General features: G+C 47.4%; 3 protein-coding genes across 5 annotated transcripts in view; 1 reads left to right on the forward strand and 2 right to left on the reverse strand.

Moving 5' to 3' along the window:
* Positions 1–2,098, reverse strand: part of POLRMT (RNA polymerase mitochondrial) — a 29,455-nt gene extending 27,357 nt beyond the window's left edge. The window contains exons 1-2 of the mRNA XM_061601113.1: positions 1,871–2,098; positions 512–607 (exon numbers count right to left, since the gene is read on the reverse strand). Of these exons, the coding sequence (XP_061457097.1) occupies positions 512–607; positions 1,871–1,913 (139 nt within the window). The 5' untranslated portion in view covers positions 1,914–2,098. The remainder of the gene's footprint in view (positions 1–511; positions 608–1,870) is intronic.
* A 3,390-nt stretch (positions 2,099–5,488) lies between these two features.
* GPX4 (glutathione peroxidase 4) lies at positions 5,489–15,197 on the forward strand. The gene is made up of 7 exons (XM_061601557.1): positions 5,489–5,618; positions 10,886–10,980; positions 11,670–11,814; positions 12,088–12,239; positions 13,071–13,095; positions 13,673–13,732; positions 14,896–15,197. The coding sequence occupies exons 1-7, from the start codon at positions 5,544–5,546 to the stop codon at positions 14,926–14,928; spliced, it is 585 nt and encodes a 194-aa protein (XP_061457541.1). The 5' UTR covers positions 5,489–5,543; the 3' UTR covers positions 14,929–15,197.
* Positions 15,198–16,858: 1,661 nt separating this feature from the next.
* SBNO2 (strawberry notch homolog 2) overlaps positions 16,859–20,330 on the reverse strand; it is a 79,707-nt gene continuing 76,235 nt past the window's right edge. For all 3 annotated transcript variants that reach the window (XM_061601103.1, XM_061601104.1, XM_061601105.1), the window contains one exon: positions 16,859–20,252. In XM_061601103.1, the coding sequence (XP_061457087.1) occupies positions 19,669–20,252 (584 nt within the window). In that variant the 3' untranslated portion in view covers positions 16,859–19,668. The remainder of the gene's footprint in view (positions 20,253–20,330) is intronic.

Consider the following 20,330-nt stretch of genomic DNA (forward strand, 5'->3'; position numbering starts at 1 on the left):
ATGGACTCTCCCCCTCTCCATTTTATCCTCACAAGCACCCTGTAAGGTAGGTTAGGCTGAGAGACAGTGACTGGCCGGAGGTCACCCAGTGAGCTTCTTGGCTTAGTGGGGATTCAAACCCGGGTCTCCCAGGTCCTAGTCCAAGAATCTAAAGCACAACTGGCTCTTCTTATCCCAGCCTGGATCTGTGTTGGAATTGTTTTTATGATGTTTTGTAGCTGTGTGAGAAAAATAGGTGGTCTCCCAACAGCTCTCAGCACCCTTCACAAACTACCCTTCCCAGGATTCTTTGGGGGAAGCCATGACTGTTTAAACTGGAATAAATGTAGGGTGTGAATATTTTGTTGTTATGTGCCTTCAAGTCGATTACGACTTATGGCGACCCTATGAATCAGTGACCTCCAACAGCATCTGTCATGAACCACCCTGTTCAGATCTTGTAAGTTCAGGTCTGCGGCTTCCTTTACGTGGCTTTGGTGAAATAGAGCCCTTGTGGTGTTTGTAAGCCTACCTTCCAAGAGTTCCACTTGCTCACATGCCCATTTTTTCCTGGCTTCCTCTTTCGCCCTAGCTGAAGAGTAACTCCTTACCCCGAACCAAAAGCTCTCTGAAAGGCAACAGAAAGGAGTGTTAAAGGGAGGGAAAGACCCTAGTGGGGAGAAAATGATCTTAGCATTTTCACTGTTTTTATATGCCTTCAAGTTGATTTCTATTTATGGAGACCCTATGAATCAGTGACCTCCAATAGCATCTGTCATGAACGACCCTGTTCAGATCTTGGAAATTCGGGTCTGTGGCTTCCTTTATGGAATCAATCTATCTCTTGTTTGGCCTTCCTCTTTTTCTACTCCCTTCTGTTTTTCCCAGCATTATGATCTTTCTAGTGAGTCTTCTCATGATGTGTCCAAAGTAAGATAACCTCAGTTTCATCATTTTACCTTCTAGTGACAGTTCTGGTTTAATTTGTTCTAACACCCAATTATTTGTCTTTTTTGCAGTCCATGGTATGCACAAAGCTCTCCTCCAGCACCACATATCAAATGAGTTGATTTTTCTCTCATCTGCCTTTTTCACTGTCCAACTTTCACATCCATACACAGTGATCGGAAACCACGGTCTGAATGATCCTAACTTTAGTGTTCAGTGATACATCTTTGCATTTGAGGCCCTTTTCTAGTTCTCTCATAACTTCCCTCGTCAGTCCTAGCCTTCTTCTGATTTCTTGACTATTGCCTCCATTTTGGTTAATGACTGTGCCAACATATTGATAATCCTTGTCAAGTTCAATGCCCTCGTTGTCAACTTTAAAGTTACATAAATTTTCTGTTGTCGTTGCTTTCGTCGCATCTTCACCACCACACAATTAGCACACCAAGACATGCAAGCCCCCCAAATCAGCTGGTTGGCGGCGTCTCCAAACTTCCTTTGGCCCAAGCACGGCTTTACCTGCCCTACAACTGGCATTGTATGTATGTGAGGCATGGTGGGGCACATGTAGGGAGCATACAGGTGAGATTCAATCCCCGCTTTAAGCGACAAGGACAATTCCCCCCCCTTCAATTTCAAGAGGGAAGGGGAGGGAAGTGCTCTCCTCCAGGGCTTATAGGGAGGGCTGGATTTAGGGGAAGGGAGGAGATGCCCCTCACCCCCAACTGTAAGAGGGGGTTCAGCCCCCTCCCTAAATTAAAAGCAGGGGAGGGCTTTATTCCTCTCCACATTTGAGGGGAGGGGAGGGAATGAGCTTGCAGCCCCTCATCAAGGGGATAAGACCCTCCTCCCTCTATAGGAGAGGAGAAAGCTTCAGTCTCCCTTCTCCCCAACTTTTTAGGGGGGGCTGCTTGATTCCCATCCCCCCTTTTGGAGTACCTACCTGTGCCTCGCAGCAGCGCTCCCTGAAGCTTCAGCATGGACATGCCCCACTTTTCCTACCCCTCCAGCTCCTTTCTTTAATCCCCTTTCATCTTCAACTCCCACCAGCACACATTGGCTGCCCTCAACTGCGCACGCGTGCCTCTCTTCCCTGCCTTCTTCCTTTCCCGCCGGCCAATGGGCTGCCCGCTTTGGGTCGCTGGCCTCGGAGGGCCAACTACGATTCCCAGGATGCACTGCGAGGAAGCGGGCGGCAGCAAAAAGCGTGGACAGATAAAGGAAAAGAGGAGGAGGAGCGTGCGTGCGTGCGTGCGTGTGCGTGTGTGTGTAAGCGATTTCCGGGCTCGACTTGGAGAACTTTTTTTTAAAGGCTGCTGACGTCTCTGCAACTTTCTAAGGGGAGTAATAGTACTAAAGAGAGTAAGTCCCATTGCAAATGGGGGGGGGATGAGGCTAGGAGTGAATGGCTTATAGTATAGGTCCAATGTTTTGTTATATTATGTTTTTTAAAGATGTTTTGTTTTAATATGTTTAGAGTTGTTTGCCGCCCTGTGCTCCTTCTGGGAGGAAGGGCAGGATATGAATTTAATAAATAAATAAATGTTAATATTAGTATAGATTATGAGTTGGCTGGTCTATGACCGAAATAAATTCATTAATTAGGTTATGAGGAATCAGGCTGAGGCTGAAAGGCATTTACAACAGCCCTGCAATACAGTCCAGTATTAGTATTGCAGGTGTATAGGGGAGGAGTCAGGCAGAGGCTTTAAAAGGCCTACAACAGCCCTGCAGTGTAGTCCAGCATCAATATTGCAAGGGGGGGAGATGAGGCTCAAAGTACGGGGTGGTAGGCTTCCAACATCCCCGCAATGTAGTCCAAGAATATTGTAGGTAGGAGGTCAAGTTGAGACTGAAAGTGGGGAGTAAGGTGAGACTAAAAGCGGTTCACAACAACCCTGCAATGTTGTCCAGTGGTGGTGGTGAATAGAAAGATCTTTGCCAGGTGCTGAAAAGATAGCAATGATAAATGATAAATGCCACAAAGAAAATCTACACTCGCCTAATATTGCAGGGGTGTGCTGTCCCCTGCTGCTCTATGCTGATGACACGGTTCTGATGTCCTTTTCAGAAATCGGTCTCAAACGCCTCCTCCGAATTTTTATATCCTACTGTGAAAAAAAATTCCTCATTATCAACTATAATAAATCCAAGCTAATGGTCTTCTCAAAAAAACGATTGCAAATATCATGGAAAATAAAAGACAGAGTGTTTGAGCAGGTTAACAAATATAAATATTTAGGTATAACATTTTGCTCTACACTTTCATGGAATCATCATATTCGGGTCGCACTGCAAGCTGCACATAATATTAGCAGAGCAACCATTAGATTTTTCTTTACCAAAGGTGGCAGTTTCATTCCTGCAGCTTTAAAAATCTTTAAAATAAAAATTGTGCCGCAACTATTATATGGCATCCCAATCTGGATTATAGATTTTAATAAAAAAATAGAACCAGTGCTCTCAGGGTTCCTTCGGTCCATTTTCGGTCTCCCAAAATGTGCCTCTCCAGCTGGTCTTCGATTAGAGGCAGGAATTTCATCAATTGAATGCACAGCTTGGATCCAGGCTTTCACCTTTTGGCTCAAGACAGCCTATTCTGAACCTCCTTCAGGATTCTCACACCTAATTTGGAAAGACCCTTTTGTCAGCTCTTGGACAAAGTCCTTTAGCGAAAAACTAAATTATCTGGATTTATCCCTTGAAATTCTATCATCATGGGACTTTGCCCTGGCTAAATCGGTAATAATTCAACGAATTAAAGATTTAGACTACCAATATCTAATCTCCAAGGCACAAACATCGTGCTCTCCACTTCATTTTAAATTGAACTTTTGCTTCCCATCCCCAGCAAAATATTTGGAAGAGCTAACTTTTACACACTATAGATTCTTGTTCTCTCGAGCAAGATTTAATTGTTTACCATCTGCTCTTCTAACAGGTCGCTATCAAGGTATTCCCGTAGAAAGCCGTCAGTGCATATGTAATCTGAATATACCAGAAACTCTAGAACACGTTTTACTAAACTGTGAGATATACAATAATCTAAGAGCCAAATTTATTTTACCTTTTATTTCTAGTCTTTCAGATAGTTCTCCAGAAAGAATAGTTTATTTTCTTCTATCTGATACAGACAAAATTTTAACAGAATCAGTTGCTAAATTTCTTTTTGTAGCTCAATCGCTACAGAAAGATCAAGTTCACAATATGTATTGCTGATTTCATTAATTATTTTAATTTTTATTTACAACAAGCCAAGAAATGAAGGTGTCCATATATATGTAAATCTTTACAGCTTGGCCTATCTGTATTTTCATTCTACGGTATTGTTTATATCCCCGTAATTATTTTAAATGAACACAATTATATATTCACGGTAAATTTGTTTACAAACTGTTTGGGTCTATGACCGTAATAAAGTTGTATGTATGTATGAATAGAGCTGAAAGTGTTTTGCTTCAGTGTCAGTGCAGGAACTACTGAGTTGCAATTTGTTTACAAAAGTATTTATGTACTGCCCTCTTACAAAACATCAGGGTGGTGTACAGCAACATTAAAAAAATGCAGAGTTATTAAAATGACTGGCTACGCAGGAGACATTTCCAACAGCTACATAGGCTTTTCGGCACAAAAAAAAGTCTTCAAGAAACCCTTGAAAGTCAAAAGTAAGGCTGCCTTCTCTGCCAGAAGACTGTTCCACAGCATGGGACCAGCGACACCAAATGCTCAATTTGTGATTGAGGCCAGTTAGGCTTCTGTAACATGGAAAAATGGCTTGCCCAAGTCGATTCCAACTTATGGTGACCCTGTGAATAGGGTTATCATGAAGCGGAGTTCAGAGGTGTAACATAGGGGACAATTAAAAGCGCTTCACTGGATGATTTCAGTGAGCTGGCTGGGATGTAAGGGCTCAGGTGTTCCTTAAGATATCCTGGACCCAAGTCGTTCATGGCTTTGTATATCAACACAGAAGCCTTGAACTTGGCCCTTGAACCTACCCAATTGCCTGTCTGCCTGGCCTACTTCACAGGGTTGTTGGGAGGATAAACAAGCAAAGGGGCCTGGATCCCACCCTGAGTGCTCTTGAGGAAGGGAGGTATACAAATCTGTACAATAAAAACAAGTAGATAAACTCACTAAAACATAAAATGTAATGATGTATATGCAAACAAGTAAAATTACATTTTTTTAAATGCCTTGAAGCACATTCCAGAATGACCTAGAGCCTTGATGTACAGAGTACAGCACCCTGGGGTTGTTCTCTTCTCCATTCTGGACCATCCTCTCCACCAAAAGATGCTCCAGATGCCCGTTCCCCAGGTCAAACTCACCTGGGATGCAGCTCCTTTTCATTGGGCCACCTACACGCCAATCAGGCCTTCAAACCTGTCAGCGTCCGCGCTCAAGACGGGAGGCGGGGAGGGTTGCGGAGCCCAACCCGTCAGTTGAGAATTCGGCCCCGCCCGCCGCGCAATTCCATTGGTCGAGAGCTCGGGGGCGTGTCTCTCAGTGGCCTGTCGTCCGGAGAGGCTGGGCGGAGCCGGCCGCTGATTGGCTGCCGTTGGGAGCAAGGAGGACGGAGGATAAAGGTGGAGCCTGGGGTGGCCGCAGGCGTTATGAGCTTAGGGTGTCTGGCGAAGAGGACGGTGCTGTGCGGGCTGTTGGCAACGCGAGGCCTGACCAGGACTATGGTGAGTAAAAGGCTGGGTTACGCTAGGCTAGGCCCCTCTGGCAGTCCTCTCTAGCCATCGCCAGTGTTCTCTATGGTCATATCATAGAGCCCTTCCACTCTTGGGTGCTAGAGGGTCGCCCCTTGGGGGAACCTGGCCAACTCTATAGACCCCACTTGACCATTGTTTCCTTAGCTGATCTTTCCCAGAATCCTCTGGGGCTGCCCCTTTGGTTTCAAGGTCTCCCTTAAAAGAAAACCTCCCCCCAAAATAATTAACTCAAAGCAACTTACATTAAAAACCAGAATAAGAGCATCCTAAAATACTCACAAAATATGTAACTAACAATAGAAAAGGATGTTAAGCTAACTTTCTTCCCATGATTCTCCTAAGATACATTTTTCTCTGTTTGGGGGGAGGGGGCTGGTTGGGTAATAATTCCCATGATCCTCTGGGGGTAACGCTCCCTCCGAATATCCTATAGGTTGTATTATTCTTCTTCACTAAAGTCAGGATCATTCAGGTATTCCCAATCTCTATGTACGGATGTGGGAGTTGGACAGTGAAAAAAGTGGATAAGAGAAAAATCAACTCATTTGAAATGTGGTGTTGGAGGAGAGCTTTGCTCATACCATGGACTGCGAAAAAGACAAATAATTGGGTGTTAGAACAAATGAAACCAGAACTATCAGTAGAAGCTGAAATGATGAAAGTGAGGTTATCATACTTTGGACACATCATGAGAAGACATGATTCATTAGAAAAGACAATAATGCTGGGAAAACTCTCATATAAAAGGGTCTTTGTAGCATGAGCTTGCATGCTGCCAAACAGGGAGTCGTCATTCCTTAATTTGGGAGTGGGGGTTGCCAGTCTTCTCCATTTTTCCCCCTCCTGACTTGGCAGTTTTCTTTCAAAACAAAGTCAGCCTTGAAGAGCGAAAGTTGCGATAACTGCGTATGCCTTTAGCTGCAATGCAGGGGAGGGGAGGGCGGGAAAGAGGCTGAAGTGTGAGTGTGTGAAACATCCACTTTTGCCCTGGAGCTCTACAATCTTTAATATGAGTGAGAAGGGTTACTCTGTGTTTCTGTTTGCTTTTCCAAGGCAGGCTGCATTGGATCTCGGTTGTAGAAAGGAACCAGAGTAGTTGCTAAATCCAAAACTATTGCCTTCCTTTCTGATTTTTCCATGTTGCATAAGCGCCTAATTAGAGCAGCCTTGTGTAATGGGGTATTTGGGGGGTGTGTGGAAGCAGAGTGGAGACACCACAAAAGCTTTGTCTGGAACCCACACCCTTTGCTTGCTCTTGATCACGTGAGCGAGAGGGTGTTGAAAGGCAAGGTTTTAGAGGCCATTAAGAACAAAGAGGTGGGTGTGGGTGGTTCACATTCCCATACTACTAGCCTTGCTTGATAGGCAAAGGTTACGGGACTTTTGCCCAGTAACCTTTGGCTCTGATGACAGCATCTCTCCAGGGTTTCCAGCAAAGTCTTTCCCCATTACCTGCTTTGTCATCCCTTTAACTGGACATTTGAACCCAAGACCCACCGCCACTGAGCTATGCCCCCCCCTCCGTAAAAACAAAATGGGGAGATATTTTATTATTTATTCCCATTTATATCTCCTTCAAGAGGCTCAAGGTGGCATACGAACACGGCTCTTCCCCTCGTGATTTTTATCCTCACAACAACCCTGTGAGGCTGAGAGGCAGTGACTGGCCCTTGAGGTCACTCGGTGAGCTTGATGGCCTAGCGGGGATTTGAACCCTGGTCTCCCAGGTCCCAGCCCGGCACTAACCATTACACCACGCTGGCTCCCGACAGTGTGGATGTAAGAAGCTGCCTTATGCCAGAGCCTGGAATTGTCCACTCGGACTGGCAAAAGGTTTTTAACTGGACATGTCAAGGATTGAACTGGGGATCTTCTCTGTGTGTTCTCTCCCACTGACCCAGAATGGCTAAGTGTGGGACTTCCCAAAACAGGTGTGGATCCTGGAGGTCCCTTTAAGTTGAGCATGCTCTGTGAAGGTCCAGTAAGTGGTCCTCTAATTTGGCTTGTTTGTCCACTGTGCATTGAGTGACCTCCTCCATCTCCGAATCTTTAAAAGAGGGATGGGCTGACTTTAGTATGGCCCTCTGGATGTCACTGGACTCCAAATCCCATCATGCCTGCAGGCTGAGGCTGATGGGAGGTGGTCCAACAGCATTTGGAGGGCCACAGGTCCTCATCAGGGACCGCATCGGGGGGGGCAGGGAAGGATATGGGGTTGAGTCCAGATTAACTTAATTGCATGTGAATGCCGTTGAAATCCACAACTGACGAAACTCCCCCTTGATTTCAAGTGTTGACTTAGAATCATAGAATAGTAGAGTTGGAAGGGGCCTATAAGGCCATCAAGTCCAACCCCCTGCGCAATTCAGGAATCCAGATCAAAGCATTCCCGACAGATGGCTGTCCAGCTGCCTCTTGAAGGCCTCTAGTGTCGGAGAGCCCACTACCTCTCTAGGTCATTGGTTCCACTGTCGTATGGCTCTAACAGTTAGGAGGTTTTTCCTGATGTTCAGTCGAAATCTGGCTTCCTGCAACTTGAGCCCATTATTCGATCGAGAAGAGATCCTGGCCCTCCTCTGTGTGGCAACCTTTCAAGTACTTGAAGAGTGCTATCATAAGGCTTGACTTGAGCAACCTGGATCCAGCCTCGCATTTTGGAACAGCTAAGAGGGCCTTGCCTAGAATGTCCCATCTTTTCGGCTTCCTCATAATGACGATGACCCTTTTTTGTAAATAAAATTAAAATCAATAGAAGCAAAATTCTGGAGCAGAAATCAAGCTCCACCACCGGCATGACAGGAAGTGTCTTAGCCCCGAAAATACGGAGGTGGGGGCTGTTTTTAAAAGCTGAAGTTTCTGGTACGGATGCTGCAGCTAAAGTCGCAAAATGAACACTTTGTTTATGAGTCAAAGGCTCCAGATTCTCCACCCCTCGAAAGCCCTTCTTGGACACCCCGTTGGATGTGCCCGTATGCCCAGAGCGATGTTCCTTCCTGTGCTTTCCGTCTCTAAATCTCTGGCTATCAAATCTCGTTTATCTGCCTCTCTAACTTGAGTGGGAGGGAACACATTGGCCGGCCTGTAGAGCGTGCAAAAGCCTTGTGCACAGTTTGTGTGGGGAGGCAGCCCGTGGCTCTGTATTAAGCACCTGCCAATTAAGAGACTAATCCAACCCTGGCATGGGAAGGAGAATTAAATGGGACGCTTGCAGCTCTCTTAACTTGCTCGCTCTCACATTTATATATATATATATATATATATATATATATATATACATCTCTCTCTCACACACGCACATATGTATATATTACATACGAATATAAACATACATACCCATTTAAAGCAGTGTCATACCAGTTTAAACCATCATGGCTCCCCCCCGCAAAGAATCCTGGGAAGTGTAGTTTGTGAAGGATGATGACTGCCTAAAAGAGGCGGTGGTGAGACCGCTCCTGAAGAAACCCTCCTTGGACCCAGATAACTTGAACAACTATAGACCTGTGGCGAATGTTCCGTTCCTGGGCAAGGTCCTGGAACGGGTGGTTGCCGGCCAGCTCCAGGGGCTCTTGGGTGACACTGATTATCTTGATCCATTTCAATCCGGTTTTAGGCCCGGTTTTGGCACCGAAACAGCCTTGGTCGCCCTGTATGATGACCTTTGTCGGGAGAGGGACGGGGGGAGTGTGACTCTGTTGATTCTCCTTGATTTCTCAGCTGCTTTTGATACCATCGACCATGGTATCCTTCTGGAGAGGCTCATGGAGTTGGGAGTTGGGGGTACTGCTTGGCAGTGGCTCCGCTCCTACTTGGTGGGTCATCACCAGAAGGTAGTGCTTGGGGAACACTGCTCGACACCCTGGACTCTCCATTGTGGAGTCCCGCAGGGATCGGTACTGTCCCCCATGCTTTTCAACATCTACATGCAGCCGCTGGGTGCGGTCATCAGGAGTTTTGGGGTGCATTGTCATCAGTATGCTGATGACACGCAACTCTATTTCTCCTTTTCATCCTCATCAGGTGAGGCTGTTAACGTGCTAAACCGTTGCCTGACCGCGATAATGGACTGGATGGGGGCTAACAAACTGAATCTCAATCCAGACAAGACTGAGACGCTGTTGGTGAGTGCCTTCACTGCCCAGATGGAGGATGTTCATCCTGTTCTTGATGGGGTTACACTCCCCTTGAAGGAACAGGTTCATAGCTTGGGAGTTCTTTTCGATCCTTCCTTGTCTCTCGAGGCCCATCTTCGACTGGTAGCCCAGCTACGTCCCTACCTGGACAGTGATGACCTCGCCTCAGTTGTTCATGCTCTGGTAACTTCTAGGTTGGACTACTGCAATGTGCTCTACGTTGGGCTGCCCTTGAAGATAGTTCAGAAACTACAGCAAGTCCAGAATGCAGCGGCCAGACCACTGATGCGGACCAGAAGGTCCGCTCATATAACACCCGTTCTGGCCCGTCTGCACTGGCTTCCTATTTGTTTCCGGGCTAAATTCAAAGTGCTGGTTTTGACCTATAAAGCCCTACACGGCATGGGACCGCAATACCTGGTGGAACGCCTCTCCCAATACGAACCTACCCGTACACTGCGCTCAACATCTAAGGCCCTCCTCCAAGTGCCATCCCATCGAGAAGCTCGGAGGGTGGTGACCAGAACTAGGGCCTTCTCGGTGGTGGCCCCCGAATTGTGGAATAGTCTCCCCGATGAGGAATGCCTGGCGGCGACGCTGTTATGTTTCCGGCGCCAGGTGAAAACCTTTTTATACTCCCAGGCATTTTAAAATGAATTTTAATAATTGTTTTTATCGTGTATTTTAAACAGTATCTTATTATTGTTATATTTTGATGTTGCTTGGTTTTTGTTGTTTATTGTTTTGATTTTTGATTCTGTTATATTTACTGTATTTATATATTTTGCTTGTTTTATCTTTTATGTACACCGCCCAGAGAGCCTTTTTGGCTTAGGGCGGTATATAAATAAAATAAAATAAAATAAATAAATAAATGACACTTGTTAGGAAACACACACCCCTTCCCCTCACAGATCTACAGTTTCCAGAGTTCCTGGGAAAGAGGGATGGATTATTAAACCCTCTCAGAGAATAGTAGCTCTGTGAGAGGAATCTAATATGGCTAGATCTGGTCACCAATGACCAGGGGTCCTTCCCTTTGACTAAGAGGCATATTTATATTGGCTGATGATCGCTTCCTGTTTTGTCTCCACCCCACCTCTCTAGTGCGCTCAAGAAACTGACTGGCAGTCTGCCAAATCCATCTACGAATTCCATGCCAGAGACATTGATGGCAATGACGTTTCGCTCGAGAAGTACAGGCAAGTGCGCGTGTACATTCTTTTGCTGCGGATATTTGGCTGTCTCAGCCCTTATTGCATTTGATCAGAGCGGCTACACGCCAGCAACCCATTTCTCCAGTGGGTGGGTGATCAGCCTGGCCCCAAGTGTATATAAACATCTGGCTTACAACCCATTGTCAAACTGAACTGTCGAAACCGTTGGCGCAAGAGTGGGGCCTGGTGGCATTACTGCATGGAGAGACCTTTGTCTGAAAAACAGGCTAAAATATCCAATCAGTAGAGAACTTTGTCAGCAACTGGGGTAGTGGTGTGGGACTAGAGAAGGCAATATTGGAAAATGGGGGGGATTAACAGCACCATCTTACTGCTTAGATCGGGGTTCCCAAGCGGGTCTGTGGGCCACCAGTGGGCCACAAGCTTCGTTCAGATGGTCTGTGGCATGTCTGTTAAAATACAACTAAAATATCATGCAGCATTTTGCAGAGTCCATTACAATGGCTGCATCGGGCGGAAAAATAATTAAGTGGCCTGCCAAGACCGCGAGTGGTTTCTGAGTTGTCCATGGGGGGGGGGGGATTTGGAAACCTCTGGCGTAGGTCCTTGAAAGCAAGTCCCACCTCTTCACTCAAGCAGGGCTTGCTCCTGCATCAGTGTTTGCAATTGCAAGTAGCATGTCCCACATTGCAATTCTCCCTGCTTCCTCCCAGGGGCCACGTCTGCATCATCACCAATGTGGCGTCGAAATGAGGCAAGACCGGTGTAAACTACACTCAGTTTGTCGACATGTATGGCAGATATGCTGAGCAAGGTTTACGCATCTTGGCCTTCCCCTGTAACCAGTTTGGCAAGCAGGTAGAGTGGGGAACGTTGGGGGCACTTGTGGGGTTTGGGGTGGGGTGGGGGTGCAGTATGTGTTGGCATATGGGGGTGATTAGCAGCAAACCCGAAAATCACTGAGGAAAGACTGTTTTTAACTGCAATTGTGTTTTGGACTGTTTTTAGCATGTTTTTTTCTGTTTCCTGTTAAAAGTGTTTTGTTTGCTGCTCTGGAAGAAGGGTGGGATATAAATTCAGTTAATTATTGTTACGTTCCCCTTCCCACCCACCCCACAAATGCATTGACAGGAGCCAGGCACCAACGAGGAGATCAAAGCATTTGCTGCTGGCTACGGGGTGAAGTTTGACATGTTCAGCAAGATTGACGTCAATGGAGACGGCTCCCACCCTCTCTGGAAGTGGATGAAGCATCAGCCCAAAGGCAGGGGCACCCTGGGGAAGTGAGTCCTTAACCCCATCACAAGCAGACGGGGGAGTACCAAAACACCTGTGCCTTTTCAGCGTCTCCCACTTAAGGAGGCACAGAAACCCCTCCCCCCCCCCGCAATTCTGTTTTAACTTTTAGACCAGGTTTGATTTTGAGAACATGGCTGCTGCTTCTAGGTCCAGCAGTGTCCAAGCTCTGCTTTCGGAGAGCCAATTTCCTAGTCCTCAGGGTGGCATATCTGAGCTCTGCTTTTGGAGAGCCAAGTTTCTAGTCCTCAGGGTGGCAGAGCCAGGCCAGCAGGAGGGCATCCTTGGTTCTTAAAGGTTCTGCAAAAATAAAAGAATTCTTTCACTGTTTTCTTGAAACCTGTATAAATCTGGTACCCTTGTGGGTCAAAATACCCTTTCAAACCTTTTCTCGTTGAGTGGGCAGCTAATCTTTTTCTCTCTTTGCTAGTTCTGTGAGGTGCGTGTGTGTGCGCGCCTGCAGGTTAGCTGACTCCTGAACGCCCCATGGTGATCTTCAGCCGTAGGACTTCAGTTAGGACCAAGACAGGGTTGATCTCTCTGTTACTACCTACCTCTTCATACTTGATGTCAAAACCATTGCAGTTCAAGAAAAGTGTTATCACTTTCCTATATTTGAGTTCAGAGGCAGCTAACGTGATGTCCTCTAGATAGTGCTGCACTACAGTTCCCATCGTCCTCCACCCCTTGCCATGCTGGCTGGGGCTGCTGTGAGACTGGAGTCTCAACAACACCCTGTTCTGTTTGATGGGTGTGCCTGTCTGGAGCCCTTGATCCTGGAACTAAAACGTGTCTTTTTCTTCTTTTTTGTCCCCCAGCGCAATAAAGTGGAACTTTAGCAAGGTGAGTGTTCAGCCTTTTATTCCACAACTGGTGACTGTGTCCCAACAAAGGACAGCATGTTGCAAGGTTTAGTGCCCCATGGGAAACCTTGCTAGGTCTACCTAGTCCAACATCCTGTTTCCTCACAGTGACCAGCTCCGTGCCTCTGAGGAAGCCCACCAGTGAGGCATGAAGGCAGGGGCTCTGTGGCTCCCCAGAGGCTGGTATACTGCCTTTGCAGATGGAGGATCCATCTAGCCCTTCTAAGTAGTTAGAAAGCTGATGGATAAATCCATGGAGGAGTTCTAATGAGCCATTGAGCCCAGGGTGGGGAACTGGGGGTCAAGTGCAGTCCTCCAGGCCCTGTCTCCCACCTTCCTTGAGTACTTTTCCCTGGCTGGGATGTGCCCGTGAAGTCTGATGTGAGGCAGGAGTCCCACAATATCAGGAGGGCCACAAGGTCTCCCCTCCCCCCCGGAGTCACCCGGGGATTTCTGATGTCCTGACAGTTGCCCCCATTTCATCCCACGTGAAAATGGCACTTGCCGGTTCCCTGTTTCAGCAAAGACCCTGACGCTTCTCCTTTCTCTCCCTTCAGTTCCTTATTGACAAGGAGGGGCAGGTGGTCAAGAGGTACAGTCCGATGGACGACCCGTTTGTAAGTAGCAGTCGAGATTTTGGTTTTTTTAGCCTTGTGAGAGATTGTGTAAAGCAGGTGCAGGGAACACACACAGACAGACTGATATTGCTGAATGACAACTCCCATCAGCCCCAGCAAGCAGTGGCCAGGGAACATGGTTGATTTTATATCCTACCCTTCCTCCCAGCAGGAGTCCAGGGCGGCAAACAAAAACACTAAAAACACTTTAAAACATCATAAAAACAAAACATCTTTAAAAACATTTTTTTAAAAGCTTTAAAAACATCTTTTTTTTCTAAAAAAAGGTTTTAAAAACATATTAAGCAATTCCAACACAGACTCAGACTGGGATGAGGTCTCTACTTAAAAGGCTTGTTGAAAGAGGAAGGTCTTCAATAGCAGACTGGGATAACGTCTCTGCTTAAAAGGCTTGTTGAAAGAGGAAGGTCTTCAATAGCAGACTGGGATAACGTCTCTGCTTAAAAGGCTTGTTGAAAGAGGAAGGTCTTTGGTATGTGCCAAAAAGATAGCAGAGATGGTGCCTGTCTAATATTTAAGGGGAGGGAATTCCACTGGGTAGGTGCCATTAACTAAAGGTCCGCTTCCTATGTTGTGCAGAACGGACCTCCTGATATGGTATCTGCAGGAGGCCCTTACCTGCAGAGCATAATGATCCACTCGGTATATAAGGGGTAAGACAGACTTTCAGGTATCCTGGTCCCAAGCTGCATAAGGCTTTTTACACCAAACTAGAACCTTGGGGTTGGGGCTTAGTTGTCATTCAGCAACTTCTGGAGGGGTCACAGGTTCCTCACCCCTGGTGGTGGTATTATTAATTAATTAGTCACTTGATACCTGAAGGTCCCCAAAAGAATTACATAATGTTAAAACAAATTAAAACATACTATTAAAACAAAAACAAACTCCCACTAGCAATAGCACCCCAATGCAGCCACAGGGAAGGTTTGGCAGCGTATTGAAACATCATCTCAATCCATGAAAAGCTTGGGAGAAAAGGTCTGTCTTTACCTGCTGCCGGAAAGGTGTCAATGAAGGCGCCAGGCGGATCTCACTGGGGAGCGCATTCCACACTGGTAAAGAGAGTGTCCTCAAAGTGCTTGTGTGGATGGCAGTGGTTGTGGCAAAGAGGACACAACTGACCCGCCGTTTCTCTTCTGCAGGCAATCGAGAAGGACCTGCTCCGTTACTTGTAGGGCTGCCTCGACGTGACCCTGGAGACCCACCCACCGAGCCACCCACTTTGCTCCGTGCCTGCTTTCCTGCTTTCCTGTGAAGTTTGCCCCCATGACGGCCTACCTTCAAGCCAAGCCCATTTGGTGAGGCAGGTCTGAAAAAATATATGTATATATTTGGCAAGCTCACAGAGGGAGGGGAAGGCTCCGCCGGGCTAGTGGCTGTAAATTCTCGGGCTGAAGTGCCCGCCAGCTTTGTAGCAATTAAACTGTTCTTGTTCTCCTCGCAACTTGACGTTGAGTTCCTGTGTCTGAAATTCTGCGGCGCTGCCTTTGCCACCTGTAAAGCCCAAGACCGCGAGGGGGACGGGGCCTATTAGGGTAAGGGGCATCGCTTGCGGGGCTGGGAACGTGCCTCGTTTAAAACCCTGAAGAGCTGTTGCCAGGCTGGACGGACCATTGGCTACCTTGTCGCATACTAACTTTATTTATTTAAAATATTTCTATCCCACCATTCCACCCTATAATAGGGCACTCAGGGCGGCTTTCAAAAATAAAATCAGACAGGTACATGATAAAATTCTAAGCACTAAAATCACAGTTGGACTACTTGTGCGGTCAAAACGGGCAAGTTACTTGCTCCCTGATCCTGACAGCTGGAGGTGTCAAGCACGGGCCATCCTGGAGGGAAAGTAGGTGCTTTTATCAGTGACCCTCAGCCAGGGAGGGCACATATCTCCATAAGCCTTAATGGGACTCCATACCTGAACACCAGGGGCATTTGGTTGCTTGGCTAGAGGCTGGTGTACCACTCTGCCAAAGTGGTGCCCTCTATAGAGGACTTTGAGTTACAGGTGCAGGGCACCAGGTCGGTGAAGGCTGCTTTAGGACATCGTTCAGCTCCCCTCTTCAGGAGCACGGCTAGAGAAAAGGAGACTCCTTTATATTATATATATAAATATATATATATAGATTACGGCAGTTCCTCTAGCTGTTAGGAGGCTGTTCAGATGTCAGATGACACCATACAACGCAAGTTTTGACACGCATTGAAGCCAACAAAAAAGACTAAAGCCGGTGAGAGGCAGCCACGGATGGCAAAACAAGACAGGGCATCGGGAGCTGATTAAAATAAGAATGAGCCACATCTGAAGGGCCCATCACTGCAGGGTTAGCGGGAATTGTTCCTTAGCACGCCTCTGGATCAGGCCGGCCAACCAGATGTCCAGTGCGCAGGAGAGGAACAGAAACTGCTGCCAACCCCAGAGGCAAAGTGTAGCCTTCATGGCTAGTAACCATTGATATGTGAGCTAGAGTAGATGGTTTTGGGGGGGGGCAGGGCAAGGCAGGGGCAAGAGACTACAGGATGCCTTGTGGTGCTGGAAGGCTGGCAAAGACTACTCTTGGCCCTAATCCTCTGTCTTTGGGTCCGAGAAGGAAGACAGCTTACCTTTCACTCCCTGAGCTCATCAGAAGGGCCTCAGGAGAGGTTTGGGGGCTGGGACCTCCTGCATGCAAAGCAAGTGCTCTGACCACTGTGCCACGGGCCCTTTCCTTAGTTCCTAAACTCTTCCCACCCACCCGCACGGACCACGTGAAAATTGCTAGGGGTCTTGGCAGACCGCAACATGATTTCTGTGTTAACGCGCTGTGCTCGATGCCGTATGATATTTTTCCACTGCATTTCGGTGGCTGCTTTTGTTCCTTGAGTACTGCATTTCATTGCATTCCCTTGAGAGCCAGCGGTGGTGTAGTGGTTAGAGTGCTGGACTAACACCGTCGCCAGCCGGGTTCAAATCCCCCCTAGCCATGAAGCTTGCTTGGTGACTTCGGGCCAGTCACTGTCTCTCGGTCTAACCTACCTTGCAGGGTTGTTCTGAAGATAAAATGTAGAGGGAGGAGAAGGTGGGATATAAATGTAATAATATTCCACAGAATTCAAACAGCAGTACAAGAAAAAAAAAGAGAAGCAATTAAAAATACAAATAAATCAATATGAATATGTAATACAGACCACTGTTTGAGAACCTCTGCCTTAAAACTCACTGAAAAGCGACCACGGCCACCCCTCAGATGTTATCACCACTCCACTTAATTGCTGAAGTTTTTATTATTAAACTGCTTGGGGATGTTTTATGGGAAGCGATTTGGAAATGTAACAAACATATAAATGTATCCACACAAAGAAAGCTCAGCTGAAATGCTGACATTTTAATCCTTCTGTAGAAAATTCTGGAATCATGAGTTTCAAAGGCACATTTTTTTCTCATCATCGACGACATCCGCCCCTTCCTCTTCCCACCCCTCCCCCCACCTTTACATATATATATTTACACAATTTCCAATTAATTATAAATACCCATAGAAAATAAAAATAGTAAGCCGACAAAGGTGGTGGTTAGAAAGTGCCAACCAGGAAGGGGCTAAGAAAAGGGGTTGCGGAGGGAATTCATTTTAAAAAATACATACAATTGATAGAACAAACAGCGTAATAATTTAGTTTTTTTAAAAAGTAGCTGTTACATAAATCTTGGGGTTTTTTTCCTGACAAAAACGGAGGAAGGATACTGGGAGTGGGGTGGGGGGGTGAGAGTTGGGTGTCATTCATGGGTTCTCATAAAATAGCCACGTACAATTCTGAGATACTTATGGGGAAATTGATCAGGGATGGCGGGGGGAGAAAGAAGCCCCAACTGAAAGCATCTTCAATACTTCCTGAGTTTTTAAGCCTCCCCCCCCAAAAAATACAATCCAAGAACCATACTGCCAGGCTTTACTGCGGCTACTGAAATTAAATCTTTAATAGCAACACGTGATGAGCTGAAGAGGTGCTGTATTGGAACCAGAGAAGTAACTGGGGCCCTGCTGCAAGCATCTTACGCCTCAGGATGAAAAATTATCCTCTGGGGAAACCAAATCACTGTGGCCTGCATGCATTATGCAAAACAGCATATTTGCATAGTTTCTCTCTCTCTCTCTTTGCATAATTAACTAACTTTCTTTTGGCCATGGGGTGGAAGGGAGGGGGTCAAGGTCACGAAAGTTCCCTTGCAAATCTTCCTCTCTCACACACATACACACACACACCACTTTCTTCTAGATTCCCATCATCTTGCCTGCATGCTTACAATCATACACAGGGCTAGAAACTTCATTTGTAAAACAAAGGGGGAAGGAACAAATTCTCACAATATGTAAGTACCCCAAAACCTCCACTCTGGGGACTGCAGAATTTGTGCAATGACACAGAGATAGCCCCACAATATTCGTTAGTGGCCAGAAAAGTGTGACCCGTGCCTGAAACAATAGGCAGCGTAAAGCCATAACAACTCAGCCTTCCCGGATCTCGTGCCCTCAAGATATTGTCGTCCACAACATTGTGAGGGCACCGGGCTGGGAAAGGATGCCTACCTGATGCACGAAGTTGGGGCTGTTGCTGATTTTTAGTTCCATTTAAAGCTCCCACACAACTGGTCTGCTAAGATCCCTTCAACCAAACAACAGCACGGACTCATTCAACTCAGACCTAACTGGGGGGGAAGGGATGGTAAAATGGTGGCATTGGGGAGGCGGGGAGAGAGAGAGGCGGGCTGACCACCCCGGTTTCGGTACAAAGGGAAAAAACTCCTTAGGCGTCAAGACATAAAAAAAGACCACAATCAAAACTGCAGGACCAAAGAATGCACATTTCTGTGCGATTAAAAAAAGAAAAAGTTCTTGCTAGGCTCAGCCTTCCAGAACCTCCCCCCCTCCCCTGGCAGACATTTTGGACTACAACACCCGTCGGCCCTCAGGACAACAAGCGACAACTGCACCCTGAACCGCTGAAACATTCCTGCTCCTGAGATTTTGCCATGCACCACCTCCCTGCTCCAATGTTCACAAAGGATTTTCCCTACCTCCATGAGGCCTAGAAACTTCAGGCTCTCCCCTTCCGTCTAAGAACCAGAAGCTGAGAAAACTGTGGATTGTGCAGCGCCTCTAAAAGTCCACACCTGTGCAAAGCAACACACGCACACACACACAAACCACCTAGGGGTTATATTCAACTAAATCCCACTCAGAGTAGACTCACTGAAACTAAGTTAGTCCTGTCTTTGCTTCAATGGGTTCTACTCTGAGTAGGACCCAGTACCGAATGCCACCCAAGGCAACACCCAGAAAGCTCTTGTTTTTTGTTTGGCTGTCATGGATTCGAATTGCTCCACTTGACAAACTGGGCAGCATTTTTTTTTTTGGAGGGGAGTAGTATATAAAGATCCTAGCTTCCCAAACTTAGTCGTTTGCAGAAAGGGGAGGAGTGGACAGTACGGCCCCGGGTACAGGAGAATAAGCCAGGGGTGGGTGAGTAGGTGGGTAGACTGACAACTCGTCAGCTGCCTCAGCCCCACCCCCTCCGATTCCGGCATCACAGGGCCCCCCTCCCATCTATCCACCCCAAAACTCCACTTGGACATAACGTATCTGTATCTATAGATAAGATATATAAAAAAATTGGTACAGATGTGACTGTATATTATATATAAATAAAACTGTTGCTGTTGCTTCTGTTAACTCTCCGGGGCCCCTGCCCCGCTCTGCCAAAATCCCAGTTTTTCCAAGACAGAGAAGTGGTCCGTTCCAAACCAGTATTAAAACAAACCAAGCAAACCCAGCCAGACCCCCAGGGTGCCTCCCTCCTCCCCCAAACATCTCCAGTCAAAAGATAATGGGTGGAGCTAGGGTGGGGGAAGTAGGGGCACCCCCGCCCCTCCCCGCAACTCAGCTGCCGTCAAAGAAGTTAGAGAAGGGCCCACTGAACTGGATGACACTCTGGCGCTCCTGGGCACCGTCTTCGGGCCCCACGTTGAGCGAGCTCAGCATCTCCTCCAGGAGTTCCTTGTAGTTGATGTCCGGGTCGGGCAGGGAGAAGTGGTCGGGCAGCGGGGGCGGAGGGGCGCGCGCCAGGGGCAAGTGTTCGTGCTGGGAGGGGGCCCCGAGGGGCAGGCTGCTCCCGGTCAGAGAGGTGCCGTCGAAGGGCGTGGGGAAGCTGAAACGCAAGTGCGGTGGCAGCGGGGCCGGCAGGGGGGCCACCTCCGTAGTCCAGAAGTCTGGGAGGCCCTCGCTGGGAGGGCTGTAGGTCAGGTCCAAGACCTCATCCGGGTGCAAGGAGGATTGCCCCGGGGCCAGAAACCTGGCACCCCCTGCAGGCTGGCTGACGTCCAGTGGGAGGAGTGGGTAGGGCAGGCTGGGGCCCGCCACGGCCGCCAAGAGGGCCTGGCTCTTCTGCTTCTGCTTCACGTTCTCGTCCATTTGCTTCAACTCTTTCAGGACCTGCTGGACACAGCTCTCCGGGATCTTGATCCCTGTGAGAGGGACGGAAGGACAGCTGGGTGAGCCCCACGCAGAAAGATGCGACAGCTGACCCACACACCCTCAGGAGA

The sequence above is a fragment of the Rhineura floridana genome, chromosome 18 (genome assembly GCF_030035675.1).
Source record: "Rhineura floridana isolate rRhiFlo1 chromosome 18, rRhiFlo1.hap2, whole genome shotgun sequence".
Taxonomy (NCBI): domain Eukaryota; kingdom Metazoa; phylum Chordata; class Lepidosauria; order Squamata; family Rhineuridae; genus Rhineura; species Rhineura floridana.